The sequence below is a fragment of the Ixodes scapularis genome, unplaced genomic scaffold (assembly GCF_016920785.2).
Source record: "Ixodes scapularis isolate PalLabHiFi unplaced genomic scaffold, ASM1692078v2 PGA_scaffold6__148_contigs__length_123643588, whole genome shotgun sequence".
NCBI lineage: Eukaryota > Metazoa > Arthropoda > Arachnida > Ixodida > Ixodidae > Ixodes > Ixodes scapularis.
In genome coordinates this window covers 62,169,279-62,193,226 of record NW_024609881.1, presented here as the reverse complement: position 1 = coordinate 62,193,226, position 23,948 = coordinate 62,169,279, and the positions used below count along the sequence as shown (strand labels likewise).

At 43.8% G+C, this 23,948-nt stretch overlaps 1 protein-coding gene and 1 long non-coding RNA gene across 8 annotated transcripts in view; one reads left to right on the top strand and one right to left on the bottom strand.

The window, feature by feature from the left end:
* Window positions 1–1,500: 1,500 nt before the first annotated feature.
* The window catches only part of LOC115327283, a 34,117-nt gene continuing 11,669 nt past the window's right edge, over window positions 1,501–23,948 (bottom strand). Inside the window, exons 2-7 of one of the 7 annotated variants that reach the window (XM_042286124.1) lie at window positions 22,462–22,707; window positions 15,191–15,419; window positions 12,837–12,903; window positions 5,582–5,744; window positions 2,081–2,204; window positions 1,501–1,592 (exon numbers count right to left, since the gene is read on the bottom strand). In XM_042286124.1, the coding sequence (XP_042142058.1) occupies window positions 1,584–1,592; window positions 2,081–2,204; window positions 5,582–5,744; window positions 12,837–12,903; window positions 15,191–15,419; window positions 22,462–22,634 (765 nt within the window). In that variant the 5' untranslated portion in view covers window positions 22,635–22,707 and the 3' untranslated portion in view covers window positions 1,501–1,583. Of the gene's footprint in view, window positions 1,593–1,621; window positions 2,205–5,581; window positions 5,745–12,836; window positions 12,904–15,190; window positions 15,420–16,090; window positions 16,766–18,768; window positions 18,881–18,957; window positions 19,078–20,022; window positions 20,139–22,461; window positions 22,708–23,948 lie in introns of those variants that run through there. The other 6 variants (XM_042286123.1, XM_042286119.1, XM_040501599.2 and 3 more) reach the window with 6 other exon arrangements.
* On the top strand, window positions 6,720–8,990 carry LOC121833055. Its single transcript, XR_006076531.1, has 3 exons — window positions 6,720–6,939; window positions 7,871–8,072; window positions 8,592–8,990. It is a non-coding gene; the product is annotated as an uncharacterized LOC121833055 (long non-coding RNA).

Sequence of the window (23,948 nt, the reverse complement as noted above, 5' to 3'; positions counted from 1 at the left end):
GCTTTAGGCGTTTTTCCGTAGTGTGGTCCTGGTATTTCAAGGACGTACTGCAGGATTTGGGACGTTCAGCTTGTTAAGCTGCAGACTTCCGTGGCAGTCACCGGAAAGAGACATGATGTCGTTGAGGGTATGGGGTGTTCGCAGCGAGGCAAAAGCGGTCTTGCGGGTCAGTGCCTAAAGAAACTTAACTTTTCGCTGGAGGGCACCGCGAGACATTGTTTCGAGAACCACGAGGCTTCACTGACGCCGTGAGACATCTATGTGGCGGAGTTGCAGCGGACGTTCGCCAATCCTAAACGGACGGGAGACGGCAGAGAATCTTCTCCAGATATGAACCCAGGGCCCCAACGAAAGCGTCACAAGCCTTATGGAACTCATCCTGTGTCTGAGCGCTCGAAACGACCCACGAGCTACAGACGACAAGAAGCTGCGAGTCCCCATGCGCGGGGTGAGAGCCATCTTTGAAAGCCTCGTCCGCAACCCGCCGGCCACCACCAAAGCCTTCGTCACCGAGGCAACACGCATCGAGCGCGCCCTCAAAGCGCGCGCTTCCCAATACCAGCGACATCTAAGCGTTGCTGCAACCACGCTGCTTAGCGGTGAAAACGCTACCGTTAGAAGCATACGCGAAAGTATCCGGGAGATCGTCCGGGAGGAACTCCGCAGGTTGCTGCCAGCCGCAAGTCGTCCAGTGACACTCTCCGTGTCCGAGGCTGCGCGCGAGGAAGTGCGACGGGCGGTCAACCCTGAAGCTCCTATCAACACGGCGACACCGGAGGAACCGGCGTTGATTTACGCTGTAATGGTCGGAAGAACTCCACTAGCCCCGCGCAACCCTTGGAGGTGGAGTTGCCGTAGACCGCCGACGTAAAGATCCTCAAAAATAAAATTGAAAGCCGTTCACTGTTAAAAAAAGTGCCGTTATATTACAGAACCGTACTGCGCTAACTCATGATGCCAGACATTATCTGTAACCCTCCGTAATACCACCAAAGCCGTAGCTGACAGTTTACATTATCATTTCTGTACAGCAGACATACAGCAATATAAGCGCAGTACGCAAGTACAGGACTAAAGCCGCAAACTTACCTCGAGGTATCCAAGCCGTCGAGTGTTCAGACGGTATTGAAGGCGTAAGGGAAGGGTACGTTTTCAGTCCCGTATGTTCATACTGCACTTCCATTGCCGTATTGTAACGGTAACAGTTCAGTTACCGTACCCTTCCCTTACGCCTTCAATACCGTCGGAACGCTTGACGGCTTGCATACCTCAAGTTTAGTTTGCAGCTTTAATCCCGTACTTGCGTACTGCACTTCTATCGCTGTGTGCTCGCTGTGCGGTAACAATAATGTGAACTCTCAGCTACGGCCTTGGTAGTATTACGGAGGGTTACAGATAACGTCTGGCATCATGAGTTAGCGCAGTACAGTTTCGTAATATAACGACAGATCCTTATAAACAAGTGTAGTGTGTCTGAAAAAAGGGACAAGAGAAAACGGAGGCAGTTTTGAAATTGAAGAACTATATTGTAAACCGTAAAAGAACATAATTATAAAGAAACCTTCATGGCATCCGATCAATCATCAGATGAGCTGAAAATCAAACAAATTCATATTCAGATGATTGAAAAGGCTACGGGAGGACCACAACCACTTGCACAAATTGCAGAGGCGCACGCACATGAAGTCACAAAAACCTGTACAGCGGGGCTCCCAAGCTCACAGAGCGATGCTCTAAGCCTCTAATAGCAGTGCGCAAAAACACAAGGACAAAGGGAGGAAATGCACAAGGCGAGTGCTGAACTTCAACTAAATGTTTAATGAAAAGGAAACACCGAAGTCCTGTGCATTCGTCCCTTTGTCCGTGTGTTTTTGCATGCTGCTACCAGTTGTAATCATGCACCAACTCGCCTGTGCATTGCCACATTGAGCCACTCAGCACCATGACAGATCAAGGTTGCTGCCCTCGACCCCTGTGAATGCAGTGTCGTGCCGCTATTTGCTTTTCTTTTTAATACAAAACAAGACTGGAAACCTTTTGATACCACATCGTACACATGCCAAATCAAATATGTACTCACACTGTTCCATTTTTTCTCAAAAGCAGCAAGATCTGTGGCGGCTTTGATTGCTCTTGCCCGAGCTCCTTTCGACCTCCCGGCCTCCTGTCGTGACCCATCATGTTGTTTGATACCAACTTGGTATCTGAAACAAATAGCAGATTGGCCCATAAGTATTTGGTCAGAAACCAGACAAGTGAAAAAAGATTGCAGTGAAGGATTTGGGATCAGTACTTGCTGATATTTTACATGCACAACTAATGTCGAAAGCCCCAAGCTTTGCCACCAAAGTCACATAGGTGCACAGTTCAAAAGTATAAGTGTGTTGAAGGTTCCTAAAATAACAATTAAGCCATAACAAGCTGAGCAAAACCTACATTTAGGCCAGCAGACTGTGCACTGTGCACTTAAAGAAAATATGTCAAGGTACAAATTCATGCCTAAATTTTGAGGAAAATAAAACAATGAGGGAACAACAACAAAAAATATTGTAATAATGTGTCATTTTTCTGCAAGAGGAAAAAATCTGGCACTCAAGGCTTTCCTCACTCAGATGCGATGGGGATACAGAACTCGGAATATTTCAGAAGTTATAAGCCCCATGTGGCACATCTTAAGGGGTAGGATTCATATAATGTAACTTTTAGACCTACAAAACACTAAAAACATGTTGATTTAAAAAGATATTGAACAGACAGCGATGTAATTGATTTGAGTCATTTGGGAGAAGCTTTGGAAGCAAACAAAAGTAAATTTTATAGCAGCGACATAAACAGAAGAACAAGTACATACTTCGCGCCAGGGATGGGCAGTACTTCAAATACAAGTATTTCAACTACGTATTTCAAATACTTTGTGTATTTTGCATTTGTATTTAATTAAAAATTCTGTAATATATTTGACGTGTGTATTTAAATACTAAAACGTGTGTATTTCAAATACAATTGTAATTAAATACAATTTTGTGGGTGAAAATACATCCCTCAAATTTATTGTCACTGTCCAGAGCAGGAAGAAAACTACGTTCTGCACCGAATGCAGTGTCTCTCAATCAAGCACAAGCGTTTAGTGACTTTGTAATTACGGTGCTAGTCCAGGGAAAGAATAGTGACGAAATCGACCTTTACTGGCAGACTGGCTAAATAAGTGACGGTGACAACTTGTGATGCTTTCCAGCCTGATTTCCATCCATACTTTTGCCTCGAACATTCTAAATGCACGGGTCATCCAGATGTTTGTAAGTGGTGCGAGTTGCAACAATAAAAAAATCTGTAGCTAGTGCTGCGCGTCTTGGTCGTCTCGGTTCTTTGATTGCCTATACCAAAATGTAATAAAAAAAAAAAACTGCTTGAAGCTCTGTACTTTTTTCACCTATTACGTCCAAGCTGATTACATTTTTTTTCGCGATTATATTTGTATTACGTTACTAGAGCCTCGAGCACTAACTCCCGAGTGTGCGATGCAAAATTAAAATGAGATACCCAGAAACCTGTTGCAGGTGCCCTGAAGTCGCTGAAGCAAATTTTAAGGAATACATTTGGAAAAGTATTTGGAAGAGACCAACTACATTTGGTTGTATTTGTATCTTGTACTTAAATACTTTTTTGCAAAAGTAATTAGATTTGCAATTAAATACATTTTTGACGAAGCATTTTGTATATGTATTTCGATACATATTTGCATGTATTTTGCCCATCCCTGCTTCGTGCTTATTTCTTTTATTACAATACAGCATTAAAATTTGTCTGTTGTCCTACACAGTCACAAAGCAATTCCTCCTCTGCATTCCTACTCGTAATTAAGCAAGCACTCATTTGCATAATTAGTATTGCAGACAGTTGAATGACCTAAAATACTCAACTAGCTGTTAATGATTGCTTAAAAGCAATAGACATGGCAAAAGGAATGTTGTAAGAGAATCATTCTCTTTTTTTAGGAAGCCACATTTTGGCCAGCCACTGTCGAAAGAACATACGATTGATGAACATGTATAAAAACGAGAAAAAGGTATTCAGGTACAAAATCAAACGTGAACCAGATGCTACTAAAACATGCAGAAATATAGCTTCAAAAAGTTGTGAAAAGGTTGTATATCAGTCAAATTTAGTTATGAATTAGAGATCATCTGCACATATCACTTCTAGGCACTTTTAGAGTGATACAGAATAGTGTGGTGCGGTAAAGAAACTCCTAAATAAATAATTAGCTGAGTATATTAAACATATTTCAAGGCTCCAATTTGTTTCCAGCCAAAAATAATTTAATGATGTATACTGCTTATGACTCTGCCTTCTAACTGAATGCCAAATAGAATTATAAGTAAATGACACATTCAGTAAAGATAAAACAATAGGAATAGTAGATATATTGACATATTTATTTGTGATTTCTGGGATAGGATCAAACATAGTCACATTGTAACATTAGGTGAAATTTTTAAATCGAATTATTATGCAAGATATAACAACCTTTAAAGTAACTGAAGAGTGTGTTGATAAAATTCACAGACCACAGAAAGAACAAAACATACCCGGACGAAGGACGACAAACATTTCTTTTAATTAACAACATGAATGAGCTTAAAAGCACTTCCTTTAATTCATACCGCCAAGGAAATTGAGAGAAAGGGAGGCAGAAAGAGAGAAAGGTAAGTGTCAAAACTTGTAAGGAAGGAAATAAGAAAAAGAGTGAAGTAACAGCATGAGTTACAATTCTAACTTTACACTTTCCTTTTTATCTTCCTGCCTCCCTTTCTCTCCATTTTCTTGGCAGTCTGAATTGCACGGATTGCTCTTAAGTTCATTCCTGTTGTTCTTAGTTGAAAGAAATGTTTGTCGTCTCCTTCGTCCAGAGCACGTTTTATTCATTCTGTGGTCCAAGAATACAACACCCTATTGCGGTTTAATAATGGACTCTGAAATTGAGCTTGGAAATGTGGGTAGCCAGTGACAAATTAAAGAGCAACTCTACTCAATTTAAAAAATTTCAAGATAGTGGATGACCTTACTTTGAAAAGCACTCATGAACAACTCTACATTGTTTCACGAAAAGTAGAATATTGTTTGTGCAACTTTGCAATTTATAACTCAAGTCGCAAATTGAAACCGAAACTTCGGCAAAGGGCAAGCAGCGACGTCAGTTGCATGCACACTCATGTCCATAGCAGATGCATGATCACGTGATTTACCCCACTCACTGGGTCAACTCTAGGTAGTGTTGTCTGAACTGACTGGACATGTGATGGCGTTGAAAGAGAAAAAAGCCGGTGTATACAACAGATATCAACATGACGTCACATCTGAAGGAAGTGCCAAAGTTGGCTAGCCTGCACATCGCTCGCTAAAATTAGCAGATTAGCGCTTGTCAAACTTTGAGGGTCCAATTTTATATACAGAAAGATTTCAGTTGTAGCCTTCCTAGATGATTATAAAGAGAACTAATCGTTTTCTCAGCCAAAATTCAGCAGAGTTGCTCTTTATTGCCTCTCATGAGGCTCAAAATTATGAAGGAAATAAGCCATACCTCTGAATGAACTCAAGTGTGGTTCCCGCACCTTTGGCATACTGGATGTTTAAACAATAATAAAGGGCGAAAAGGAGCTCCACAGCTTGCTGAAAGCCCACATCTTCCACCATCACCTCATGGTCCACAAACAGCTGGCAGCTGCATTCGAAAAGTGAGCGGCCTAGGAAAGAAACAAGCGATTAATGTAATTAATGCGGAGAAAATGTGTTAGTATCAGATGTATCGACCTATCTAGTCAAGTGACCAGAAAAGTCATGCGACCGACACCACTACGCCGGCTTTTTCTCTAATAGGGCTTTTAACGCTCACGCATTAAATGAAGAAAAAAATACCATTGTCATATTCACATCTGGAAACTTGTATAGAGGTATTACCAGCAGGGACACTGAATAGGTAGGCACACTGATATAGGATTGTGACGCATATCTGAGATCTGAGACTGAGATGCATCACAATCACAGATAAGGCACACCTTATATGCCAAGCCAAATAAGGGTCGCACTAAATAGTGTTGAGCTACCATACTCAATAATGCCATTAACGGCCGTATTCTTAAACGGGCCTCGACTCGACACTCCACCTCGACTCACTGGAGTGGAGGAAAGCAGCTCGCCTCCACTCCAGGAGCCATCGGGCTTCACAGACGCGCCTCGGCGTTTCCTCGGCTGAGGAGCTCCTCGAGAACACTTCCTCCACTCGAGGAAACTCGAGGAGACGTGAAAGGCGTCTGGTTACGAGGTTGTAGTAAGAAACGAAGTTGAAAACAATATTGTGGTGTGAATTATGAACGTATTAGTTCATTTTCTTTGAAGGGACACATTTTACTAGCATTGAATCGGGAGTCTGCAAGATTTCTGTTTCGCAGTGCGCATGTTTTATGCGTTGCGGCCGGTTTTCGGACAAACAGCCACAAGCGTTCTCCGGTCTGGCAACGGTGGCGGCCGCTCTCCAGCTTTTGCGTCGTAGAGGCAGCTGTAGCTCGCTACCGTCGTTCGTCTCTGCGTCTCGCCCGTTCTTCGCCGTCTCACCTCGTCTCACCGCTGACCTGCTTCGCTGTCACCGCCTAGAACGAGCATTTTCACCCTTCCTCTTTCTTCAGAGTCCTACTAGAGTGCCTTGCCCTACAACGATGTCGTTCAACGAAGGTGACAAGAAGGGGCGAATGGTTCCACGAAGGAGGGGAGCTTCTTCGTCGTTCTACTAACAACTCCCCGAAAGAAGCTAAAATTGACGCGTAGAAGAGTCTTCACCAAGTATAAGCGCCAGCCGCACGTCCGCCCACGAGTGTTGGGACAACGGTAAACCCAAGTGGAAGAAAACAGACTCCGAGAAGAATCAGGGCATCCACGCAACAGGTGTGTAAGCAATTTCTATATTCGGGCAGAAAAACGCAACGGGTTCGCAAAATCACATGACAGGACGTGTGTATTAAATAACTCTGCAAGGGACTTTGCTGTGGCCACCTGCAGCTAGTCAAGCATGTTATTGTCGAGGCCGTAGGTGGGCAGTGACGGGGAATTGTCGCTATCTTTGGTGTTTCTTGTGCCGACGTCGACAACTTACTTTGCGTGTTGTGCTATATCCAGGCGAAAATTACGCTGAGAACATTCTGGTTGCGCCACACTACCTTAGCCTCCGGCCCCTTTCTTGAGATTAGAGAGGCAACCAGGACTTATAAAGAAAAACGCGACGCACGAAACTGACACTAGTGCACGTAGAAGTTACGCTAAGTAGGAGTTTCGACTATGTCAGTTAGACCTAGCACCTCATCTCCTTGTGTGCTAATCTTTTGAAGAAAAAAAAATCTTGTGCAGATTTAATTGACTACCAGCTCTCATTTCTTAATTGTAACCTCCTAAGAAATGCCATTATGTGAACATGAGACGTGCTGGAGTCCAGTTGACAGATGCCTTTTTTCAGATGTCCATGTTAGTGTGCAACCATTGTCATTTATTTTCGAGGTTAACCAGCGCATTGTACTGGTATGATTAAGCTGGCACAAATTTAATATGGGTAGAAGTATACATTATTGATTTGAAAAGTTGTGTGTCTACAATATGACTGTTGTCGATGATCACATTAAGCTACTCCAGTATTTTCCATGCATATCAAGAAACAGCACAGGTATGACATCACTTGTTTCGCATTTATTTCTTGCAGTTAAGTGTTGAACAACAAATTGTACTGTATAAGTTGTAGTATGATTTGTTTTTCTTTCTGCATTGTGCTCTGTACATCTCAACTCATGGATGCTGTCACAGGATATTCTTCGGCCTTTCATTGCAGGCGGGGGGCACTGGTGTCGCACCCGCTGAACAATGAGCCCGTCCCTCCATCTTGTGGGGGCACTGGTGTCCCGTATGGCAATGCGGCTGCCAAGCCCGTACAACAGTGGCAGCGCCCGCGCTGGTTGGCCGGTGCTTTCAATGCTGCCAGCCGCCATTCCCGAAGCCACAGTGAACGAGCGTGACAACTGACATGATGCCTGGTAAAAGTTTTCAATTGCATTTGCTACGTACCCATGATGGTTAGTTGCTACTTGATCACACAGCTTCCAATGTTTATTTGTAAAAAAATCTGTCTCTGCTCATCCGTTTATTATTTCGATCTTGGCATACTGTCTCGTAGGAACGCTAAAAACTGTGACAATGAGCCACATTTCATGAATGCTACTTGTTAGGGGTGCCTCATAGGAACACAGTAAATTCCTTGGGTCTGGATAATGATATGTTTATTGACGAATACACCACACGTGTGCCCAAGGGCCAACAAGGTCCGAGATAACAGCGCTGTTTCTTTTGACGGTATCACCATTTGGAGTCTGCCCTGCCGCTACTGACAGTATCACGGAAAGGAAAGGGTCAGAACAAGGAAGGAAAACTTTCATGTTTACCAACAGTTGGCATTTAACATTTCTGTAATGAGGTCGTTGTGACAGTTTCTACCAGTTCTCCGGTGTCTTCACCGTGCGTGTAACACTCGGCGTCAATGTGTTGTGCGTGCCTAGATTCACCTGCCTCACCGCTGCTGGACTGGGGTGGCATCATGGAGGTTGCGGTTGCTGCGCCACCAACCAAGCCCCCGCCTCCTCTACCTCCTCAGCCACGTGTGGTTGACCGAGTGAAGACAACTAAAGGCCGCACCAACTGAAGGAGCTGCACCTGCTGCAGGTGGAGCTACGTCAGAGTCAGGCTGTCTATTAACAGACGCAGGCCCAGGTTTTCCATCAGCAGCAGTGTTATTTATGTAATGTCTCTTTTATTATTGTGTAGTCCATGTGCAGCCTCGCTCATTAAATGCTGTTGTCACAGAGTTTTGCCATAGTTTTCATTGAGCTAAGACCTCTCATTTCCTGTCCAGGGGTTTGTGCCTCGCAATCCTCTATGAACTTGCACCGCCTACCAGAGTAAAGTCGACACCACATTGACGAGGCTTGCCCACTGCCTTTTCATTGTGGAGGCGGCGCCGTGTCACAGAGCTTTTGGCTGCTTGTCCAAAGATCCCCAGGTGGTCAAAATTAATCCTCACTTCTCTGCTGGGGTGTGCCAGATGCCTGTCGTTGGTTCGGCATGTAAAACCCCCAAATTTGACTTCACTGCCTTTTCACTGCACACTACTACAGTGCCGACGTAGCAATTGGGCCCAAGTTTGCAGCTGACCACACAGTGATACAGTAATTGAGCAGCATTTCCAGCTAAACCCTGGTCGGTGCTCACCTCATTCATGCTCGCATTCAGTAATACGTAGTGTGATGCCATCGGTTTGAGTGCATGGGCCCTGCATGCTTGTTTAAGTAACTGTTAGGTAGGACACCCTTGACTGCCTAACACCCGAAGGTGTCCTCACAAGGAATTGCTGCGCTATTGTAATATTTATTCTAACCGAAAACTCTTCATGTGGGGTCACAGCTGCAAGACATCATTTCAGACATTCTCATGTATAAGTTTATTTCAAACAAATGTGCACTGAACAACTCGCTGAAAAGTCTCGAATGAGCACGGCAAAATTTTGAGTTATTTTAATGTAATTACCTGAAGCTTCTCACTTTCTTTGTATCCTGCTACCCCCCTGCTTTGTGTGATGACGAATATTGAATTGTTCTCGAGCAAAATGTTTCCACAACAAAGAGGGCAAGTTGGTCTTGCTTCTTTTGGAAGATTGATAAAACAGCAACCACCAGTATAGTTTCAAAACACTGTCATCCAGCGGGAACCTGAGTAGAACAAAGACATTGCAACAATCTGTGGTGACCAACTAGCTGAGAAACCGGCGGATTTGTTTCAGTTAAAATTAGAAAATGTGTGGCCATAGTATAAGGTTGATTTGTTTCTGGCCCGATTGCATTTTGAGCTTTAACATGGCCAGTGACTTGATTCTTCGGTGACCTAAGCTAAAAAGGACATGCTCTGCATTCAGTTCCTACTGGAAACACCACACAACGAGTTGAGCCCGCACCCATGTCCCGTTGAATGTGTCCACGGGGTCTGGAGTCTATGGGAGATGAGACTGCCTTCAGCATCGTCAGTGGTGGGTGGGACTGGTAGAGCGGGAAGTGGCTCGTTTTGCAGGTGGGCCAAGTTTTGCAGTGCAAGTCCACCAGTGATCATCACAGCTGACCATTCAGGCTTGTGCTGCTAGCACATGTCGAGGCACGGAAAGTGCCTAGGCCCGCTGCACTGAGTTCCTAGTCCAGAAGTGGGCCTTTTGGTAACTACATAAGACAAACATGAAGAACAATACAGCACAATTATTGTTAGAATAGAAAATGTGGGGTTAGCTTGTGGAGTAGTGTATGTCCAATTAATGCTCAGACTACTGTTTTCGATAGAAAGTGCTGTGTATGATAACACTCTTCTTCAGATGTATACACACAGCTTTTTGTCGTGAGTGGATAATATCCCTTCGCGCACATCTTAAGCTTCAGAAAGTCTCTTTTAGATGGCTGCAGGCAGCAGTCCGGTTCGGGTGGTATGCTGTACGATATAAACTTTGGTACTAGTTGTATTTTCAGTACACCCTGAAAATACAACTAGTAAGCCGCGGTCTCATTTAAGCAACAAATGCCAAGAACCAACAAAGAACCAACCTCAATGAACAACAAATGTTATTGATCAGTGGGTGTTGGCCGTGCAGTTTGGTTTACACGACACAAGCACATGCACACACAAAAACTGTTCACATATGGGACTGTTGTAGTTAACAATTGCACACACAACTTAGTGAATGCCACCAAATCAATGCTTTCATGTGTATGTAGAAAGTAAACATTCGCTCATCATTTTCAATTTTAATTTAATTTTATTTTAAGTTTTCATGTCTGAGAATCTGACTATCAAAAAGGTACATCTGGGATGAGACTGTGTTGCAACACACATCGTCTCATCCCACATTCACTGGAAATGTGCTTTGGTCATGATCATTCTTGCAAGGAGGGTGCGCTCGGGCCGCTATCATTGTGCTCGGTAACCCGATCGGGAGTTCGTTTTATTTCAACGTAATTCTGGGTTCTCACAAGAGTCGGCAACCATTTAATAACATTTTTTTTCTTCATAAGAACGGGAGTACGTTCACGCTCGGTCGTGCAAACTGTCGCCGGATACAGATTTGTTTTAAAGTTTTGATTGATATCGTTACGTCAGAGTTTAGACCTACGATATCGCATCTCAGCGTACAGTTTGATTAATTAAGTTTGACACTCCTAACGCAAACAAAAGGGGTGAACTTACCTGCACGTTGATGGAGAAGTATCCATTTCTGTTTCGAGAACACTTCCACATCGGGACCGCCGGGTCCTCTTATCAATGCACCCTGGAATCTTCCAGGGTATGTGTATGTGTATCCAAATGAAGATTCCAGGGGCATCAATGCCCCTGGAATCTTCATTTCGCAGCAGCCCCGCTAGAACGCATTAAAGTTCGCTGCGCCCTGCGGGAGCTTCACCGAGCGGGTGAAAATGGTCCGTGCGAGGAGCCGCGAAACTCGCTCCGCAATCCGGCACACAGTAGGCTGTGCCATGTTCACATGGTTCCCGTAACAACTTGGAACGTCCTGGCACCATAAACGCTGAAAACAACGAGGAGCTGCAGCATCGTTGAGGGCGTCAGGCCCTGAGTACTCGCGCTCCTGGCAGAGACAGCAGAGTGCTCGCCGGTCGCCTTCGTGAAGCGGCACCGCACAGGAAATCCGCGGTCACTGAAGTGTTCCAGCGGGTTCAGGCGTTCTCTGAAACTTCGTCTCGTCACACGTCTCGATTCGCTGTCGCCTGCGTCGTCGTAGAGGATCTCTTCCGCGCTTAGAACGAAGTGCACGAACTCCGCGAACGACTCGCCGGCCGCCATGACACCCCAAACTCAAGTCGAGGAGCGGCTCGAGGAAGCGCCGGACCTACCTTGAGATTCTCGAGGAAAGAGTCGAGTATTTCCTCGAGTCGAGGAGCGTTTGGAGTGGAGGTCGGTTTATGAAGCGCAAAACCGGCCTCGAGTGGAGTTTCGAGTCGAGTTTGAGTCGAGGCCCGTTTATGAATTCGGCTGTAAGTTATGCAAAGTGCTCCTGAAGGCTTGAACAAAACAAAAAAATTGTATATGAGCATGTAGAATCAAACAGTTTTTGTTGAGTTTGTGAACAGAATCAGTAGCATGGAAGTCTGATGCCAACGTGCTATGCCAGTCGTCGGTTTCGTTTAAATTGCTTTAGCTAGAAATTAAATGACCGGAGACCGCATGCGACCACACATTCTACGAGCAGAAAATTTGGCTGTTCGGGTTGGACAAGACACAGAATGCAGGCCCAAACAATCAAATGCCTCACAGGCACCTGCTGTTTGGGCTGTATGCCATTTTGTGGCACCTGCACTCACAAACCAATATAAAAACTTCTCTTTTTCTTGCTGGATCAATCAAGCATTGATTGTCGAAGTATGGTATAATACCAGGACATGTGCTTTACATTGGTGCTTGATAAGGCTGCCGAAACCAAACAATGTGGTCGTCCATCTAGCTCTGGTCAAAATCGGCACACCACCCTTTGGTTACACCACTGCAGTATTCCAGCACTCTGGTTACACCACTACAGTATCCCACTACAATTGAGTCACTAGGAGTCATCTGCACTGACCCCTCTTCTCTCTCTCTCTCAAAATGGCACTACCCACGATAAAACGGTCTAGGTTGTTGTTCCAAAATTCAACACAAATTAAAAGAGAAAGCACCTTCAAAAATACAAAGCATGCAAGGAAAAGACACATGAAGCTCACCCAGTACAACAATTACAGGAGAAGCAGGCAGACTGTTACGAAACTCCTCTGTGATTTCTGTTGTCACCTAAGAAAAGTCAGAAAACATGTGTGGTTAATTGAGAAATGCACGAAATGCTAGTGAAGGTACCCTGCATCTATGGGTGTATATTTATTCCCACAGAATGTAGAACTGTGGGACACAAGCAAGACGACGTAAGGCGGATCGCAAAGAATGATGCCCGAAGAACTTATCGTGGCCGGCGACTTTACCGCAGATGCACGAATATGGGGATACAAGCGAGACAATGACAGAGAGTGCAATGTCTTCACACCCGCCAAGCAGGCCAATCTATGAATTCTCAAAGAAAAACAGACTGCCATTCGCATTGGCAAACGTCGCACTGAGAACGACACCACAAGACTTGACATGGGCCATACACAACATCCAAGCCCGAGTGCGAACTGCTCCGACGCCTTGGGAAGCAAGCACCTACCCGTCGAAATAAAATTAATGACAGAAAGACACCCCAACACTAAATGACAGATCAGCTTCATTAACCTAGCACCTGAAAAAGTGTCTAGGTGAGCGAATAATGAAAGCCACATCCACTCAGAAGTACCAAGCCAAACAAGACGACCCAGACCCCGACCTTCATCTCCTCAACTTGTGTGCTATCAGACTGCAAGCCCAACAATGTTACAGGAGAAATAAGGACTGAAAACTCCAAGCCAATTTCAATGCAACCACGGTGAAGATAAGAAATACACCCAGAAGCTCCGTAAACAACTGAGGTGCAAGCTCCGAGATAACACACGACGAGTGTGGGGCACATTCAAAGGACTCTGGCAGGAAGGCCGACAACTTTAAATCCACTGCTTCCTGGTACACCAAACCATTCCCAAGCAAATAAAACAGCGTCTGCCACCGCATGCGAGTTCCTGTCTTCCCTTATCCTTACTATCCTTGGTGACAACAGCGCCGCCTTCATTGAAAAAGACACAAAGGATCCCCTATTCTCCCAGGAAGCCAAACAACAGGCCCACTGAAAACACCTCACGGCTCTACTCAAAGAAGACAGACCCACTGCTAGATGGTAATTATACCAGGTGGGAAGAGGTTCGCCTGAAAAGACAACGGACCCACACCACTATGGTTTCCAAGGAAACAGCAAAATGTAACACCCACAAGAACATGGTGCATAAGCCGCCATACACAGGAAAAAGACAAGAGCCTCTGCGCCCACTGCGAGGTCACAGTCTCAGAAGCGCACTCCTGGTACTGCCCACACATGCAAGAACCCCAAACCTTGAAAGAGTTTGTTAATCCGACGGGTATTCGGGAATACCAAAAGGCTATTCTCCATTCACCCCTCACTTATGTGAAAGAGGTTCGTCTCACCCACTTTATTTTCATCTCACCCTTATTTCCTTTAACCCTTCATCCCACCTACAGGAGATAGCGTTTGCTGAGATTAAAGGATGCGGTTCCTGTTATTTTTTCACTAATAAGGACATTTTTAACTACAAACATTTGTTGTCCTAACGCTCAATAACAACTAAAAAACAACGTTAAATAAGCAGCAATGTATCTGCTGATATCTGTCACAAAGCCTCATTGTTACACCTGCGGGACAAGGAAGTTGCTAATATTAAGAACAAATGATCCTAACTTAGGAGTCGAAGTGGAAGTACAAACGTTTGTCACTAGTTAATTCTCTAGCATAATTTTTGTGTTAACTCTAACACTCGATCCCAAAAATGCAAAACATCATGTGAACCCATTAGAAACAAGTGGTACAAGAGTGGGTGCCCACCGCCGTTCCCCCTTTGGTTTAGTGAAATATTTATGTAGAACATACTATAAGATGACCCAGCCTAGAGTTGCATATCTTCCCATTGCACTCTAATGTGAAGTATAATAAGTTGAGCCACCTCAGCCAGGAAAAGATTAAGGAAGGTTTGGCTCCTCGTAGAGCAATAGTAATTTCACTTTTTACGTGCTCATTATCAGCATTGTCGTCAGATACCAAGAAAGCGTTCACAAAGATTTTGCAGACAATTCTGAAAAAGTGGGGGGATGGTCGCTCAGAAAGCGAAACTGCAGAAAGAGTACAAGGCATTGCTCCAATGGTTAAAAATCACTAGTTAGGCGCCTATTCGGACATAGGTGCATGACCGGTATGTTACGGTATACAGAAAGACTGATATAGCTGAAAATTTCAAAAAATGAAGAAAAGTTTAGTATTTCCAGATGCATAGTTTCTCAGTGGAATGCTGACTGCCTGTGTGAGACTTCCAGGAAGTTATTTTCAACAAGGTCATGAGGATGTGTCTTTGGAAACAAATAGCCTGGTTATTATGAATGCTCCTACCTGATGTAACTGGAAGAGCTCTCCGAGGTTTTCTTGAAAGTAGGATGCAAGCAATGGGAGGAGGCAGACAGCTGCTGCGTTTTGATCTTTGAACTCTGCCTCGGCCTTGTTGATTTTGAGGCTCCACTCGAGCACAGCATCATTTTTGGGGCTTGAACGTAGGAATGTCACGAGGAGGAGGACATCTTTGGGCAGGCTCAATTTTCCGTCCAGACAGACACCTGTAAGCCTTAAAAAATTCATGTTATCACTGACTCCTCATATCCAAAATCTTTGTAATCAAAATACCTTTTTGCGAAAAGCAAAATATTGAAGGAAAGAAATCTGCAAGGACCACTGTATGGTGAAAGTAGCAATCGTATTCGTCGTTCAAAGCACCTTTTTATGAGCATAATAGTGTGTGTTTGTTTTAGGAGTGAGTGACTCTTGCAAAGAGCTGAACATATTCTGCCTTTTTAAAAAGGTATATTTGTGCAAAAAGATTTTCAGGCACACATGCCAGGAAAAACTTTGAAACTGCTGCAAGTTTCCAATTTGCCTTCTTTTTATATTCACTCAGTTATGTGTGCCTCCATGCTGCAGTGCTGAAATGTTTCTTGCCCTCTACCACAGGCTATTGTGACTGCTCTACCAGGACATTGAAGCCATAGTTACATTTATAGTTAATGATATTCCCCACATTCTAATTGCTTACTCACGCTGCCCTAGTCCATATGCAACTAAAACAGTGGCCACCAAGCCCGAGCATTATAATGGTTAATAATAAAAGGAACACTTTTTTGTCAAATTTGCAGCTCCCATTGCCGTCAATTCTATAACTATAGCTTTGCATTTTTCGTAACCCTGTAAATAACTCTAAACCTGAGTAAACTCATGGACAAATATTTATGAAAATTATACCTATGGAAGTGATCAAGGAGGTGCTCCCTCACAAAGAGAAGTGGCCACGCTCGTTTGACATCCAATGCTGAATATGGAGGCTCTGACGAATTTATGAACGTCCTGATGGGGGGGTTGCACTCAGCCATGGCCTTTGTTTGAAGGCAAATGTTTTGTTCACATGCCGACTCAATGCCTCGTCCAATAGAAACTTTCTTGAGGCTTCCACTTCATGAAGTGAAGAACTCGTAGTAGCATGCTGCCAGTTCACACAACCGTAAGCTGATCGAGATGTCTGCTTCTTTAGCTTGATGGTTCCACCAGTGAGCACTTCCGCAAGGCGTTTGCATCCTCTTCTGTTATTTTCTATCCTGTTCTCTATTTTGTAGGCCAGGCCTACAGAAGAAACTGACGTAGCTGAGCAGGAAGTGGGGTCCCCAAGTGCCTCAGGGTACTTGTCAACAAGGTAACTGGCAGCACTCCTTATTTCACGTGCAGATGGTCTAGCCTTGACTTTTTGACAGGCCGCGGCAGCCATGCGCACAACTTCTTGTCGTTCAGTCGGATTAAGTTGAGTCCCCTCTTGCAATGCTTTTATGACTTCTTTGCTAAGGCTGCTCCAGTGAAACGGAACTTGTGAACCAAAAGGCACATCGACACCTTCATGTTGTGTTGATGTTACATCCCCCTGCTGACCTGAAAACGAAGTGCCAAACATCATTCCAAAAGAGGCAGACAAAGAAAAGAATAGTGATAATAAAATAACAGTGCAGCACCATATTCAGTTTAAACTTAGGGGAACATTTCTTTTGGCTGCGGTATTTCAAAATACAATGCGACAGTAACTGAAGGAGGTCGACATCCAAACTTCGGGCCACCAAGATGCTCTACCACAGAGCGACGATGCAAAGCAATGGAGCTTGAGGGAGGTACACATAAAAGACATGGTATTTATGTAATCATATCAAAAGTAGGAAATTGGCTTTATCATAACAACCGCCATCCCGCCTCATCCGATTGCAAAGACATACTTTTGTAAAGTATCTCCTTGCAACATCATGTCAGATGGTGTCAGCTAGCTGTACAAGCTGACGAAACGTTCGAGAACAAGTTAAAACAATGACTAGGCCAGCAAGGTTGACAAACACGTTTTAGCTCAAGCAAGTAATTTCTTTTTTCCTTTGGTCTTTTTGAAGGCCTAGAGATGATCAATCTTTGCCAGTTATTTGATATAAATGGCTTCCCTTAAAGAGCCTGCACCACCCGACTGTTTGATGTGCCCTTAAACAAGCTTGATCCACCGTTCGTATGAGCCTACTGGCATGTGGACCTGTCTTTTGTGCTTCACAACAAAAAAGTGTGCTTTGCCACGACAAGCCTTAAAGGGAAACTAAAGTGGTTCTGTATTCTCGAAAAATTACACACTTTAATTATCTTCTTTTGGCCCCCAGGACCACTAATATTGGAATTATTTTTCAGTCTGATGCGAGGAGCAGTCGTAACAGTGCTTTGGAAATAGCGCCAAAGCCCTGTCATCTCTGAGCGTGACATCATACCCAGATTTGTCGGAACTTCTGCTCTTGCGTGCCTACAATACCCATCAAAGCTATGCACGTGCACTCTTGATATTGTCATAAAGGCCAGACAAAAACGTCACAACCAGTTTCACATGCAGGGTAATATACCTGGCAAGCTTGCAATTCCATGTGCTGCCCACATGAGCAAAACGCGCTTGGCGGCCGAAAAATCTGGATATGACGCAACGACCGGCCTAAGGTCTCTCGAGTTTTCTCGCATTTAGTTAATCTTCAGGATTCACGGGATAACATTATGCTGGAATCTGGCTCAAACTCAGTTTTCTTAAGAACCACTTTACTTCCCTTTAAAGGCAGACGCACAGGGAGCACTTTCTGCATGGCTGAAATCCCTCCCGTAGTGTCCTCTCCCCTCCCTCTTGCACTCTTCTCTCCTCCTTCCCCGAAAACAGAATGTCCAAAAACTAGCCCCCACAGAGAGGAGGCAGTGTCTCTTCCTCTTTGGGGTGCAAACGAGGAAAGCGAGGGACAGCTTCCTAATCGGTTTGCATTCCTCAGCCTTTAAGAGTGTTGGCTATTCATTTCGGTAAGTACAACCACTGGTGCCAGTGTCATTGCTTGTTTTGTTCTCTTCTTGTGCATCTGAGTTCTGTCAGAGAAAACCAATAAGCTAACTTTTTATGTCTTTCATGTGTTCGCTTACAAAACACAATGAGCACAGTACCTATAGGTTTTCCAATCTCACGAAAGAGAATACCAGCTCACTTTTCTGGACAGTAGACATATTCTAGAATATTAATAAATATTGTTATTATATTGTGTAACTAAAATTCCAAGCAAAATAATCCAAGTGCATTTCTTTGTAGTTTGTGGTTACAGTCTTTGAAACTTCTAACTATGCCATCGAAGTGTTACGTTTGAAGCAAAAACTCTATACTGCACGTCTGTTGCTAATTGCCTGCATAATAAATAAAGACTAATTGGCAGAAACTTTGCTAGGGAACCTTTATCAATTAAATAAGTTCTTTTTTTCCGTTCTATGAAATTAGGTGTTTCGAAGTTATTTTTCATTTCTCATATTACGTCATAATTTGCTTCACATCTGCTTTTAACTGAAAAATTACTACTCCCCCATTCCTAAAGTAAATTCAAGCTTGGACTTGCCTGACACCCAAGAATCTGTTGTTGCAATGAAGGTGTAAGTAGCATCCTCAGGTGACTGATTCAAACAATTGAAAGCTTCTTCGTCCACCTCCGTTCCATCCAGCATGTGTACCTGGAAACAGGGTATGTTATTTTGAGAATAAGAATGGCTAAGTACATCATTTCAACTGCTGAAATTATTTTACAAACCTTGATGTCTCCATTGCAGCATATACCGAACTCTATGGCCTTTTTCTTTATGGCGTCGAAAGTGGCAACCACTGCCACTTTCTTTATTGTTTTATCAAGGCTCCAGATCTTGACTATCATCTGAAAAACAGTGAACGTACAAATGCAAAGTTTATGTTATGTGCTACAAAACAATTGTAATTTAGAAACAAAATAAGGGTGCAAGTTAGCTGGTAAAGCATTGCTACAATTTAACAGGGTGTCTACAAAATTAGTGATCTTAAATGCCCCGACTTTTCCCAGTTTTTCCCTTGACTATTTTGATAAAATCCCGTGAGCATTTGCGGGTGAAAGGACCATATTTCACAAACATTATTCGGCATGGCTGTGCTCATGCGCAACCATCTAGCTTTGTTCCGCATTGCCATTCCACTTTTACTGATCATTTTCCCTGGTGGGGCCAACGTTTTGACGATATTCCGATAATTTCACGACTTTTCCAAATGGAAACCTATTTACGTTACTCCCCACTACTGCAAACTAAAGTTATTAGACATTGCGGGTGTAAAAACTAGGGAGCCTTCATGTGCGCTTTGCTAGGGTGATGCCACCCTTTGTAATACCACTCACCGACAAACCAGCAGCCATTTTGGTCCTTGGCGATAATCCGTGGGCTTATAACCCTCCCGGAAACAAACACCTTATCTCACAAGTTCGGAGCAGCGTTGTGGAACCCACGGAGGGAGGATTAGCATTTCCCCCCTCGGATGGGAGGACCGATGGACACAAAGGCCACTTTCCGGCGCACGGGGAAACAATTAGGAACAAAATGGCAGTGGACGAGGGTGTGGGAAAGGGAAACAGGCAGTTGGCATCACCCTATGCGAAGCGCACATGAAGGCACCTTAGTAAAAACTTGCAAAACGAATGATATAATATATTTTAAAAAACTAGAAAAGCCTGCCTAGAGGTTTTTTGTTTGGCCTACATTTTCCAATTGTCTGTGCTATACTGAAAAAGTGAGTTGCAGGGTGTCCCCCGTTTTTAAATTTAAGGTAATTTCCACACAAATCACTGGTATCATACCTTCAAAATCGTCGAACAATAGTGAACTCCGCAGCCTGATCACAAGACAGTTGAGGAGTCTGTACGGGACATATGCATGTATGTCCATCAGCTGAGAGGAAGACAACAACTGTAGCTCTTCCACTTCCAATTCCGTCAACTTGTAGAGCCTGAAGTTTGGGAGGAATGCAGACGCTGCTTTGTTCACAAGAAATAATGGAGTTGCCTCATGGCCAGACTCTACCACAATATGCAGAAGCTGGCCGAACTGCAGGTTGCACTGGTCCCCACCAAGCACTATGTAAGAACCTGGCTTGTAATGTGTGCCACATAGTGTCACTGACGAAGCAGTCATCAAGGTTTCATGACTAGTGGGCAAGTTTTTCTGAATGAAGCACCACAAGTTTTTGTCGAAACTGGCTATTTCAGATGCAGGAGCCAGGTCACTGAACGCCCCAGCTGGTCCAAACAAGCCTTCCTTTTGCAAGTAAGACTGCAGGAGCTGGTGTTTCTGAGCAAGTGACTTTGTAACATTAATAAAGTTGCCAGATGCTCTAATGCAACGTTTGAAGTAGCTGTGCTTACTTTCGAATCGGAGAGACCATACCTTCACGAGTGGTCCAAACTGTTTAATGAGATAAGGATAATGGAATAAATAATGATGCTTTGGACGAAGTGGAACAGCTGGAAACAACCTTACCCTCTCACAGATGTAATCACTGATCAAGAGTGCCAGATATGACACTTGGTCATCTGAAATGACAGTTGCCATGACGAGTTCTACAATCTGTTGGAGAGTCAAAAGGAGACGTCACATTTCGTTAGTTGCATCCTGAACTTTGTCTCCCACCATTATTGGTAGAAGTAACAAAAGGGTGTAGTTTTGCAGTGCCTGGCCTCCAAGCTTTTTACCACTTATGTTCATTGGAGCTGGCTCGTTCCTTCGGTCACACGCGTTGTACTTAAATCTGAACTGTATTGTTGCATTAAGATGGTGGTAAGAGAACCATTTCAGTGTTTTCACGAAATAATTTATCATCAGTGCAACGTCGTAGTCAACAACACCTTCAAAGAGATCATGCCCAAGACATGGCGGGAGCCCAGGAAGACAGACATGAAATGTTGAAAGCTTGTTGAATGGAGAGTCGTGTTTGACTCCCATAAAACCCTGTTCTTGGCTGTCCTTAGCACGGTTGACTGCTTCAGTGTATGATGAAACAGTTCGAAGCTCTGCTGGCTTGTTGTTCCTAAAATCTTGCATGGTTGTAACACAGTACCGGCATATGTAAGAGTCCATGCTGAAATTCTCCACAAAGCCGCCAATGCTATGGCTTCCAAGGTTGTCACCGCATATAAAATCAAGCTGCACAACGTAACGGTGCCCGTTCACTGTGATGCCATCTTCAAGATCTTGGAGGTCACTGATGAGTCGCTCGAAGAGCTTCCTACAACCAAAGTGCTTAAAGTCTTTATCATGGCAAAGCAAAACAAGCTGTTGAGGGTCAACTACGGTTCTGAGGTAAGCTGGTAGGTTTCCAAGCGTGAAGTATACCGCTAACATTTTAAACTTTCCACGGGCTGATCCAAGGGGATTGGCGACTTCGAAAGCATCTTGGTATAAGATTACCGATACAGTACTGCCATCGGATGATATCCGGCTTTGAAAAACTTTGCCGTCTGTGAATTCCCGATACACACCATCGTTGCCTCCCTGCGCGTTGAAAGAGAGTTTGCACAGTACCTCTGGGTTAGAAAGCAGCGAATGAAGTGTCACCTTTATGGGCACATAGCTGTAATGTCGCATTTCGTTGGAATAGTCTAAACCAAGAGAGATTTCGACTGGTTTATTGTGATGAAGTTTGTTAGTGTAGTAAACATTTCTCATGTAGCTTGAGCGAAGAGCTCCATCACTTGAAAATGCAACAGACAAAGGACTCTTCCCAAAGGAGTGGTCAATTGCCTCAGTCATTTGGTCTCTTGACATCTTATCGGTTAGGTGAGCTTTCAAATCAGTCATAAGATGCTCCTGTGAAATGCCATGAAGTCTTTTCACGTCATCAACTATATCATGGACGATTGAGGACGGGATCAAATATTTTGACTCAAGCTTCAAAGTAAAAAGGGCCATGCTTTAAGGAAAGAGTCTTTATCTAAGTGAGTGAGATCCACATCATCAATGACTGAAGGCACTTCACTCTCAACGTCTGGTTTTTCCCTAATGTTCTCCAGACCATTGTCATCCTTGCTACAGCATGACGTCACTATTTCATCCTGCTCTACTGGCTCTGTCACCACTGATTTTTTTTTTCCATTCCCATGGTATATGAAAAGATGGGTCTTGAGTGAACCCCATGTCCTAAGCTGGCTATCACACGCATCAATTGGACAAGTTACAACAGCTGGCGGGTTGCCGGTGAGATGTTTTTTGAGGTGCTCGATAAAAGCCTTTCCAGGGCTCACCTCTTCACTGCAGGAACTAACACTGCATGTCCGGCAGGATTGGAAGTTAGTTGCATTACGAGGTGCAAGCGGAGAATGACACCTTGTGACGTGGCTTCGCAATGAGTTGTAATTTTTGAATGCAGCCTCACAGCCGACAACGCTGCATGGAACACCTCTTGATGACGTTTCATGATATAATGTGTGCTTGAAGAACGTGTCCAATGATGTAAACTTTTTCTGGCATCTTTTGCAGTGATGTCTCATCTATAACCAAAAAGGAGTGCTTGGTTTATTTCAAGTTGATTTAATATTGAGCATGTTTGTTGGGACCCTGAGAAATACAATATCCTAAGACGACATGAGAGCTGAACAATTTGGGTTTCTTTTTTCGGATTAAATAAGTCTAAAGATCTGCAAAAAAAAAAAATTTCTCTCCACGATTTTGTACTTAAACACATGATCTTTGCATTTTTATAAAGGTACCTGAAACATTACACATATTCGAAGCAATCATGGCGAAGTCCTAATCCAAAGATATTAATCCTTGACCCCAAATTTTTTTATTCCTGCCACAACTGAAGTCAGTGAACATTAAATCAACTGTGCTTGTGAAGATAATGACACACAGCATAAACATATACCTATCTAGAAATGAACACAGTAAGGATTATAAAGCACTTAACGTGAGCTTTCATCAAGTTTCAAAACTAACATTGTGTTTAAACTGAAGTATAAAACAGCCATCCTCAATGTTCTGTGTTAATCTGAAGGCAATGTTTCTATTTACACCAGAAAGATAGAACACCTGCACCTGCCTGTCTACACCTGCAGCGTGCGTGTCGTCTTGTCGTCCAGTCTTAACATACAAAACTATATTTCCGTGTTCTTTTAGGTTGCCCGAGCCATGAGGAGCTACAGTCTAGCATGCTAACATTGGGCAGTGATATGAATGGCCGCAGTAATTGTCATGTGAAATGTTCGGCTAGGTTTTCGTTTCTGTGCATCTGGCATGAGAGGTCAGGTGAACAGAGCTGGGCTGGAATGGTATAGCGCCTTGTCATTCATAGCTTGAGCAGTGCAATGAAAGCCAGGATGACGCAGCGCTATTTGATTTAAACTGCTGCCAAGGGCAAGAGAAAGGAACATGGAAAGGAGTAAGTAAACAACGCTGGCAAGGAAAGGGAAGTTGCTCCTCTCCTTGCCAGCTAACCATCTGCTTCCTCCACTCCCACCTTCCTTTCCCTAGCATTTCGCGCTTGACTTACTGTTTTTTTTTTCTTGCTCTTTTCCATTTTTTGTTTGCGTTGCAGTCTACCGCGAAAATGTTTCACGCTAACGCCCCGCAATTGCACAGTAATGTGACACATTTTTTTTACCACCTATTGGGGCAGAAAATTGGTTTTCTAGATATGTGGGCCGGCTTGCATGAAGCAGAGTCTCGGTTGAGACTGCTCAAAGAAAGCGCTGTCAAGGCTAGTGCTAGAGCTTAAACCGAGTCCTAGACG